The 11,222-nt window shown below is 43.3% G+C and overlaps 1 protein-coding gene across 1 annotated transcript in view; it reads right to left on the minus strand.

The window, feature by feature from the left end:
• THEMIS (thymocyte selection associated) overlaps nt 1-7,518 on the minus strand; it is a 127,472-nt gene extending 119,954 nt beyond the window's left edge. Inside the window, exon 1 of the mRNA XM_030195214.1 lies at nt 7,410-7,518. Within this exon, the coding sequence (XP_030051074.1) occupies nt 7,410-7,500 (91 nt within the window). The 5' untranslated portion in view covers nt 7,501-7,518. The remainder of the gene's footprint in view (nt 1-7,409) is intronic.
• Between the last annotated feature and the right edge of the window lie 3,704 nt (nt 7,519-11,222).

Below are 11,222 nucleotides of genomic sequence, written 5' to 3' on the forward strand. Positions count from 1 at the left end.
CGCACTGGGCCACTTTTTACTGCGGCTGGGAAAATGAAAAGTAGTGTGAGGCTATTTACTGCCTGAACCTTTAATGCCACCTATTTACTTGGTGGTAAGGGCTCACATGCTACTCCTGCGGTAATCAAGCAGTGTACACCAATGTAGCTGCACTGCTGATTACTGCCAGGAACACCCCCAAGGTAGAAAATAGAATTTTTTTTTCTACCGCAGGAAACAGCGCACGCCAACTTCGAAACTAGCACAGCGTGTCCATGCTACCCTTGCGATAGGGTCAATTTGCACATACTACCTGCACGTTAGACCTCCCACGACTTAGTAAAAGGGCCCCTTAGAGAGTTGAACAAGAAACCGGAAAACAAGGCACATCCTAATGAAATTTAAGGTATTTATTTATTGCATTTGTATCCCACATTTTCCCACCTATTTGCAGACTCAATGTGGCTTACAATAATACATCATTTCAAGCACCATTCAAGAGTAGATAAACAATTGGTTGCATAAAAAAAAAACAAGTATAGCATAATGGATATAAACAATTCAGTAAATCAGAAACAGTCAGACCATCAAGTAAGTAATGATGCATTGGAATTCCTATTATTGATTATTATGGTAAGTCTTATTAAAAAGAAAAGTCTTTAGTGATTTTCGAAAGTTGATTAGGTCGTGAATATTTTTCAGATCAAGTGGTAATGCATTCCACAACTGCGTGCCAATGTAGGAAAAGCAGGACGCATGTACTAGTTTGTACTTTAGACCTTTACAACTAGGGAAATTAAGTCCCAGGAATGTGCATGATGATCTTTTAGCGCTCCTGGGTGGCAAATCAATATGGTCTGACATGTAGGCCGGAGCATTTCCATGAATGACTTTATGAACCAGAGTGCAAACTTGATGATCAAAGAAACTCAGGGGCCCTTTACCAAGCTGCATCAGGCAATCATGTGTTGCTAACACAGCAAAGGATGAAGTACTGCAGGATGTGCTCAGGCATCCTTCAGTAACTTTGAAATCTGTACGCGCTAAGGGCCCCTTTCCCAAGCTGTGGCGAAAGGGGGTCTGCGCTAGAGTTAGTGCGTGTTTTTGATGTGCGCCGAAGCCCCATTTTACTGCAGCGGGTAAAAGGTAGGACTTTCTTTTTTTCAGGAAATGGCCATGCAGCAAGTGAAGCACTTGCCATGTGGCCATTTCGGGGGGGGGGGGGGGAGGGAGCCCTTACCACCATCCATTGAGGTTGATAAGGGCTCCCGTGCTAACCCGGCGGTAACCAGGTAGCACACAGCAGTGTCTAATTACTGCAGGGTACACACCGGCGCTAGAAAAATAAACATTTTTGTAGCTGTGGATATGACGGCGCACTGGGGGTGGAAACTATCGTGGAACTGCTGCGGTAGCCCAGCTGTACTTCCTTTTTAGCGAGTGGTAAGCCCATGTTGGGCTAAAGGCTCATGTGGTAATTCTGCGCTAACCAATTAGCTCAAGCTAATGCAGACACACTAAGGGGCCCTTTTACAAATCTGCGGGAAAAAGGACCCTGCGTTGGCAGCGGAGGCTGTTTTCCTGCACGCCAGGGCCCTTTTTACTGCAGCAGGTAAAAACACCCCAGGCATACATGGCCATGCGGTAAGAGAACTCTTACTGCATGGCCATGCAATGGGAAGCCCTTACCACCACCCATTGAGGTGGCAATAAGGGCTCCTGCACTAACCAGGTGGTAACTGGGCAGCATACGGCAATGCCCGGTTACCGCCACATAAGCCATTTCCGGGGGTTTCTTTTTCCCCCAGAAATGGCACAGGCTCGGGACGGAACTACCGCCGCTCTGTAAAAGGGCCCCTGATTAATGCAGGAATGCATATTATCTACCCCCAGACATGCCCCTTCCAAGAAAAATTAAAAATATTTCTTAGCATGCAGGTAGTGCGTGCAAATTTGGAACATACTGTGGTATGCCTGAGGGTATCCTGCGGTAAGCCATTTTAAGCTGTGGTAAGTACACACTAGCGCTTACCGTAGTTTAGTAAAAGCAGCTGTCCTTGATTTTTTTTGTTATGTTTACAGAGAGATTTTTTCATTTGTTTTGTTTTTTTGTACTGTTTCTTTAAAAATAAGATGTGCACAGTACATATTTTTTAAATCGAGCCTTAAGCAAATAAAATCAAATCATCCCCATTTTTCAGCATGTCATTTTTATAAAATGACATCATATGAATGGCCTGATATTTTTATGGCCTGATATTGAAGGATACAAGATACCCCAGATTCTATATAGTGCGCCTAGAGATCCGTGCCAAAATCTAAGCGTATTCCAAAATGGCATGTGTAACTTAATTGGCTTAACAAGCCAATCAGCATTGTTAACAGCACTTAACAAGCAATAATGAGCACTAATTGGCAATAATTAGAATTTACACACATAACTCGCTAAGCGTATTCTGTAATGAACTGCAACTAAACTGCACAGTTCAAAAGGGGTGTGGTTATGGGCAGGGAAATGGGTGTTTCATAAGCATTCCCAAATTTATTCAAAGGAAATCCACCGAAGGTGGAGAACTCAAAGAAGCCCACGAAATGTAGTACAAGCAAAAAATGTAGTGGGAAATGGACCACAGACTCCAGAGACGAGGGAAACAAACTTGATGCTTCAAGAAGATTTATTGATCATAGACTCGACACAGTAACTGTGTTTCGGCCTACAGCCTGCTTCAGGAGTCTTTTAATTAATGAATAGATAACAAAGTCTTCAATGTCTTGTCTTTTCAATCGTGACACTAAAGATTGGTCTGGATGCATGACACGAGATCCAACTACTCCCAACCGTCTGAAGAAAAGTGAAGATCTACTCCTAATCCTTGCTGAAAATGAAATGAAACCCACCAACAACACATTCAAATTGTATCCAGTGAAAAACCAAGCATAGGTCTAGAGCTCTGATTACTTTTTCACTGAATACAATTTGATTTGCAGCCCCCATGATCTATTTTATGGGTCTTTTTGTACCAGTTTTATGAGGGTCTTTCCTCCACTTTTTTGATAATTGTTGCATGCGTTTTTCCTGAGTAACTTATTGTTTTTCATCATCACTTTTTTGTCAAGGTATTGCTTGTTATTTTGATGGTGAACAAGATCTGATTTTTTTGTGATTTGGTTCTTTCTTGAAGACAGATATAATTCTGAGCTGCTGTTAAAGACACTGATAAACAGTTCCACAAAAATAGACCGTTCACCCTAAAGGTCATTTTACAACATACAGACACATTCAGGAGGTCATTTTGGAAAGGCTTTTCCACATGTAAAGCCTCATTCACATGCAGAAAAGAAACTTTTCTAAAATCACATAGCTGTATGCACACGTGTACATATGTAAGCTAAACATGTAGAGGGGAAAGATAGGCACCTAGATGCAGGTTGCTGAGCATGAATTCCATAAAGGGATCTGGGCACTCAGAAAATTGACCTCTACGCACCTACAATTAGCTGTGCTGACCTACGCCATGTCAATAGCAGGCATGCATGCACAGTCTTAAATGTGAAACTTCAGCACATAATTTACAGCCCCGCCTATGCCCCAGCCCACTGGGGCACATTACACAATACAGAACATTGCACATTACAGAACAGTGCTAGTTTTATTTATTTAACATTTATATCCTGCACAAGTACACATTCATAAATAATACAACACAAACAATAGGGGATAAATCTAAAATCTTATCTGTCCAGAGAGGCACATGCAAAACATTAAAATAATATAAAGACTTACCCTTCCTCTTCTAAAAAGCCTTAACAAAACAATGGGTTTTCAATCATTTTACAAACTGGCGCCCAACTAGCATTAGCAATGTATGGGTACCATTCGCCATTGATTCTATCATTTTAGGGTAAATATTCAGCCGGTGGTAAGGAGTGGTTTGCTGACCACTGCCAGCGTTATTCCCAGATATTTAATGCTGGGCCACGTCCAGGCTTCGGCCCTGAATATCCAGTTTATGTGGAGCTGGCTAACACACAGCTGATTCAAGCATGCATGGGATAAACATAAAGGAATCCTGTTCAGAAGGAATGGATCCTCAGAAGCTTAGCAGAGATTGGGAGGCGGGACTGGTGTATGGGAGGCGGGGCTAGTGCTGGGCAAGACTTCTACGGTCTGTGCCCTGAAAATGGCAGGTACAAATCAAGGTAAGGTATACACAAGAAGTAGCACATATGAGTTTATCTTGTTGGGCAGACTGGATGGACCGTGCAGGTCTTTTTCTGCCGTCATCTACTATGTTACTATGTTACATCAATATTCAGAGCTTAACCGCCTGTGGGTTGCTGCATAAAGGGGTTCTTTTACTAAGTTCGATTGCGCCAAAACACAGACCGTGTTGGGTCCCCTTGTCTAAGCAGCAAATAAAGGGCCCTGTTGACTAAGCTGCGTTATAGGCGCGTTAACATTTTCAATACACGTTAACAGTGTATGTGCCTACAATATCCCTATAGGCACCTACACGGTTAGCGCATGTGCTAATTGTGAGTTAAAAACCGCTAACGCGCCTTAGTAAATAGGGCCCAAAGCATCTTTTAAGCACAACTTCCTGGGTTGGAGTGTCTGTTGGCCAGCCTCTACTTCAGTTTGATCGCCCTTTTACTAAATGGCAGTAAGCCCACCGTGGGCTTATCACAAGCCAAACAGGAACTAACACTGGGCTACCGCAGCAGCCCGGCAGTACTTCCCACCCCAGGCACGCACTGTTTCCAACGCTATAAAAAGATTTTCTATTTTTGTAGTGCCGATGTTTACCCGGCAGTAATCGGACAGTGCCGCGTGCTGCCCGGTTACCGCCAGGTTAGCACAGGAGCCCTTACCACTACCTCGATGGGTGGCACTAAGTGCTCCCCCCCCCCTGAAATGGCCACATGGTAAGTGGTTTACTTACCTCACAACCATTTCTTTCTTTTTTTTTTTTTAAACATACAGCTTTTTACCCGCTGCAGTAAAAGGGGGCCTCAGCGCACATCAAAAACACGTGCTGATGCGAGCGCAGGCCCCCTTTTTACAGCAGCTTAGGAAAAGTACCCCAAAGATAGGACTGTGTTTTATGCGGTTACCTTGGCTGGTTAAGGACTGAATGTCAGCACTTAACCGGCCAAGTGCTGACTCCGTCCCCGGAACGCCCCCAAAATAGCCAGTTTTCACTTGGGGGTGGGTGGACGTTTTTTTCCCTTTTTTTCGCTTTTAACTAATCTCTTTCTTCTTTGTTTTGTGTGGGGGGGGGGGAGGTGGGTATACCTGTATTAAATCTTAAAAACATTGAAGTTTATTATAAAATGTTTCATATATGGTGGGAGCATATTATTGCCAACTCTTGGATGTTATAAGTTTGAAAATCGTTGACATTGAAACTCTGTACTGTGTCAATAATTGCTTAATTGTTAGCGTTTTGTCTATTCTCCCATGTTTGAATAAAGACTTCTTTCAATTAAAAAAAAAAATTAGCAGAGAGCCCTGATCAAACAAGTTAACCAATCAGTGGCCATTTCTCGTTGGTTAAATCGTTTTGAATATCGACCAGTTAGTTTCACAAATGACACTTACATTTAGGCACTAAAGTAATAGAATGAGAAGGGGTACTGTGTGTAGGAATTACAGATGTGTGAGCACCTGTGCTTTATAATACACATGTGTCTATGTAGAGGGTACATGCACACATTTACACTGGCCCCAGAACAGCTTTAAATCGGGGCTTATTTTTATAGAGTCACACAGGACACCTATGTTGTATTTACAGAAGCCAAGTTATTAAAGCTAAGTGCTTCTAAACCAAATTGAAAACCTACTACTACTATTTATTTATTTATTTATTTATTTGTTGCATTTGTATCCCACATTTTTCCACATATTTGCAGCCTCAATGTGGCTTACATTATGCCGTAATGGCGATCGCCATTTCCGGAATGAGAAATTCAAAGTGATATTGCATTAAAGTTCATAAGTGATAGAGTAAATTAAGCAGTTAGGTATGGAGAGTTCATTACCGGAATAAGAAATAAAGTGGTATTGCGTTAAAGTTCATTAGTGACAAAGTATCTAAGCAATCAAGTATAGAGCGTTCAGTTTTGTTCAGTTCTGGTATAAATTTTGTTGTCTGGTATTTAGGATGGATCATTGTGGTAAGCCTTTTTGAACAAGTTGGTTTTTAGTGATTTTCAGAAGTTTGTTAGGTCGTGCATTGTTTTTATGACATTTGGTAGTGCATTCCACATTTGTGTGCTTATGTAAGAGAAGCTGGACGCATATGTTGATTTATATTTATACTACTACTACTACTTATCATTTCTATAGCGCTACTAGATGTACGCAGCGCTGTACACTTGAACATAAAGAGACAGTCCCTGCTCGACAGAGCTTACAATCTAATTAGGACAAACAGGACAAATAAGAAATAAGGGAATATTAAAGTGAGGTTGATAAAATAAGGGTTCTGAAAACCATAAGCTAAACAGTATTTTTTGGAAATTTAAAATAGCATTAAAAATGGATCTATGAAGAATTTGGTGATATGCCAGTAATAAAGCATTTTTACTGAGCTCACTGTCTGAAGACCAGCCTAAAAATAAATAGAATATTGGTGGTTTATTTACCCTTGTTATAGGTTGATTTTTGACCTCATTATAAGTATCTGGGATACTATGTTATTTAGTGCAGTCTTAAGCATAAAATAGATGCATTTTAAAGAATGACTTTTAGATGCCCTGTTATAAAATTCCTTTTTTAGAATTTTGTGGATGCAAAATGAAAAATTCAGAATGAAAACATCCTGTGCCAGAAGTGATAAACTGCAAACCATATTTTGGAAAGCAGTTCTGGAAGTTAAACAGCATCTCTGCAAAATCAAGTTAACTGCCAGAAAATTTTCTCTCACCCTAGAACCCTGCATAAATGTGATATATCCCCAGGCCTGCTGCTAGGCCTATTTCAGGATCAGGCAATGAGCTTAACCCAGTACTACAGAACCAGGTAACATTTATTTCATATATACTCTTTATTTTTGTTTGATAGTGTAATGATCAAATGCTGTCTAAGGTTGATAAGAAATAAAAACAACACAGTTTTTCCAGTTTATAAATGTGAGATAAGACCCAGCAACTGGAATTCAACATTATTTATTTATTTGTCGCATTTGTATCCCACATTTTCCCACCTATTTGCAGGCTCAATGTGGCTTACATTATGCCGTGATGGCGATTGCCATTTCTGGATTGAGAAATACAAAGTGGTATTGCATTAAGTTTCATAAATGATAAAATAGATTAGTTACTCTCAGCCCTTCACACTGGGCCCAAGCCAGAGCACCCAAGCAACCAATGCGGTGCTGCCATGCCCAGAAATCCAGGTCACCTCAGTCTGCCTACATTCACCCTACCTTGATAGTAGATCCCAGACTGTATCTGCAGAACTCTGGGTAAGCTCTTTGGGTCCAGAGAGTGGATGAATGTCTCCAAAGACGTTGCCATGCTTCTGGGCCACGTGTAGATTCTGTAGGTATGGCCCCCTGCTGCCTAGAGGCAGCCCACATGGAGGAAGCTCCAGAGGACAAATAGGGGTATCCACAGAGAGAGCCCACAACTTGTAAGACAGACCCGAGAAAATAAAAGATAACTAAATCTGTTCTCACAGACAATAGTGGCGAGGAGGTACTGCTTGTGCTCCTTTACTGCGGTGCAGCCAGCAATGAAACTTTGCAAAAGGGACAGGAAGAGGTTTGTTGTAGTGAAGTGACAATGCAACAGCTCTCGTTTTTTGAGTATATATCCATATGTCTATCTTTAGGCATGAATCCAGAACTGTGGTTCTGTTCACCCTGGTTATACTGTGAACTTGCTGAAAATGTAACCTGCCGAGCTAATTGAAAAAAGAAATAAACTGCTGCAAGAAACTCATTTCCTTGATCAAATGTTTTGAAACAGAGAAGATGCCTGCAAGTTATATCCCCATCCCCGTGTTACATTTTGTTTGAATGCAACAGACTTTAAGATATTCATTTGAATTGTGTAGAAAAAATATCCCTTGCCCTAGCCCTGGGCTTTTATTTAGAATAAGGCCTCTGAAGTTTTACCATTTTATTTAAACTCTGAAAGATAACTGAGTGGTATCTCAAGACTATGAGTTTTTGTTAAGAGTCTGCCAGATGCAAGATGCCATTCATTTCTGAAATTTCATGACCTTATTTACTCACTGTACTTTCAGCTCCTCAAAGATAAAAACAAAAACACATTGGGGAGAGGCCTGGACCGAAGATGGTGCCAGGAAGTCAGCACCTCTGAGTGAATTATGTTCTGTCTGCTGTTCTTCCTTTCTGGTATGATGGGGAAGCACAAGGGTAAACTGACAGCTTACCTGAAATATGGTTCAACAGCCTTGGTGCAAGGAGCCCATTGACAGATTTGTTGCTGCCTGGATGGATTATGGTACTCCAGTGTGCAGCAGCAAGGCTTCTGGAAAAGCCCTGGAGGCATCACTAGAGATGTTGCCCTTAGGAGGACAACCGTCAGCTGTGGCTGGGGTTGATCTGGACACTGGAAGTATGGTGGATGCTGAGATGCCAATCCTCCTACAGAAGAATGATTTAGAATAAGGACTGCAGCCAGAGGATTAGCAGCCACTAAACACAGATGCAACAAGTGCTTGCAGTGGAGGTGAAGATCAGACTATTATGTAACACAATAAATGAACAGGGGTTTATGGGGCTCATTCGACCAGGTGCCCTGAAATCAGTATCCTTTTCCCTACACCACACCAAGAGGTCACTAATGTCCATTTGTGGAACTTAATAGCCAAAATGAAGGCTACTTCAACTGGATACCTCTCTCAGCTACATTCCAGTCGATATTCAGCCTGTAGCAGCAGAATTAGCCCCAAATATTCAATGTCAGGCCATATGCGGGCAACAGCATTGAATATCCAGGGCTAATTCATTATGTGCTAGCCACTGGGTCTTATGCAGGTCCAGGCCAATATTCAGCCAGGATCCACATAAGCCATTTATGGAGATCCCAGCTGGGGCCCACATAAGGATATCTGGCCCAGTCCTATTGCCCCCCCCCCCCCCTCACAAGATCCAGAAACCCCGCTTCTGATCCCCCGCTCTCCCTTCCACCATCCTCCAAGGATCTCCCTCCCACATCCCTGGATTATCCAGACCCCCCCCCCCCCCCCGCCCAGAATTCCCATGGGCCTACCTGCCCAATCGTTAAGTGAGGTAGTGGATGGACCTGCCTGTCAATCACTGGTCAGTGGGTATCTACTTCAGTGCTTTTGGATGGAAGGATAAAAGACCCGGTGTCCAGTGGCTAGACACCGTCTTGTGACTTACACAGGAGTCTGGGCAAGGAGAAGGGGCCACAGGAGAAAACAGCCTGCCTGATGGCTAGCTAGATCAAAACAGCCACAGGGGATGTTGCTATCCTTAAGCCAGCTAGGCTTAATGTAAAAGAGTCAAGTAAAGGAAATTGGAGAAAGAAGTGGAAGAGACCTGGGTGGGGAAACAGAAGACTGTGTGCTTTTTGCTCAGTAAGGCGAGCAGAACTGATAGGGTGTATCCAATTCTCTCTCCTGAGAAGCCCAGACCTGAGATACCAAAGACTGGTCACCACAGGACAGCCCAAACACTCAACCAAGGGACTATTTTGAGATTTTGTATTTTTTCACCAATTTACTCTCTTGAGTAGTAGATAGTGTGCAGAATGAATTTTGAACTTTGTACAACTATCCATAGCACAATATACTAAGGGCTAGGATTCTATATATGGCGCCAACAAAACCCCACATTTAGCCCTATTCTACAAACCTTGCCTAAAGTTAGGCACGGTTCATAAAATACGCATGGAGGGGCATAATCAAACGGGGACGACCATCTCTAAGGGCGCCCATCTCTAAGGACATCCCGGCAAAGGGGCGGGGAAACCCATATTATCGAAACAAGATGGGCGTCCATCTTTCATTTCGATAATACAGTCAGGGACGCCCAAATCTCAACATTTAGGTCGACCTTAGAGATGGTCGACCTTAGAGATGGCCGTTCCCGGTTTTCGGCGATAATGGAAACCGAGGACGCCCATCTCAAAAATGACCAAATCCAATGCATTTGGTCATGGGAGGAGCCAGCATTCATAGTGAACTGGGCCCCCTCACATGCCAGGACACCAACCGGGCACCCTAGGGGACAGTGCAGTGGACTTCACAAATTGCTCCCAGGTGCATAGCTCCCTTACCTTTGGTGCTGAGCCCCCCAACACCCCCCCAAAACCCACTCCCCACAACTGTACACCACTACCATAGCCCTAAGGGGTGAAGGGAGGCACCTACATGTGGGTACAGTGGGTTTCGGGTGGGTTTTGAAGGGCTCACATTTACCACCACAAGTGTAACAGGTAGGGGGGGATGGGCCTGGGTCCGCCTGCCTGAAGTGCACTGCAGTACCCACTGAAACTGCTCCAGGGACCTGCATACTGCTGTCATGGAGCTGGGTATGACATTTGAGGCTGGCATAGAGGCTGACAAAAAAAAATTTTAAGTTTTTTTTAGGGTGGGAGGGGGTTAGTGACCACTGGGGGAGTAAGGGGAGGTCATCTCCGATTTCCTCCGGTGGTCATCTGGTCAGTTTGGGCACCTTTTTGAGGCTTGGTCGTGAAAACAAATGGACTAAGTAAAGTCAACCAAATGCTCGTCAGGGATGCCCTTTTTTTTTCCATTATCGGCCGAGGACACCCATCTCTTAAGTATGCCCCAGTCCCGCCTTCGCTACGCCTCCGACACGCCCCCATGAACTTTGGTCGTCTCTGCGACGGACTGCAGTTGAGGACACCCAAAATCAGCTTTCGATTATGCCGATTTGGGCGATCCTGAGAGAAGGACGCCCATCTCCCGATTTGCGTCAGAAGATGGGCGCCCTTCTCTTTCGAAAATGCCCCTGATAGCGTCTGTCCCCACAACTAAAATTTAGTTGCAACCATTTACGCCATCTAAAACCTGGTGTAAATGCCCATGACAAAGTTAGGCGCTGATCAGGCGTATTCTAAAACAGTGCATGTAATTTTTAGGAATGTCCATGACCCGTCCATGCCCCTCCTATGGCTACACCCCCTTTTGAGATCCATTCATTAGAATTTATGCTCATCATTTTAATGAAAATGCTTACAAAGTTGCGCACATATTCTAATTAGTGCCAATTGCTTGT

Source organism: Microcaecilia unicolor, chromosome 3 (genome assembly GCF_901765095.1).
Source record: "Microcaecilia unicolor chromosome 3, aMicUni1.1, whole genome shotgun sequence".
In the NCBI taxonomy this organism is placed as follows: domain Eukaryota; kingdom Metazoa; phylum Chordata; class Amphibia; order Gymnophiona; family Siphonopidae; genus Microcaecilia; species Microcaecilia unicolor.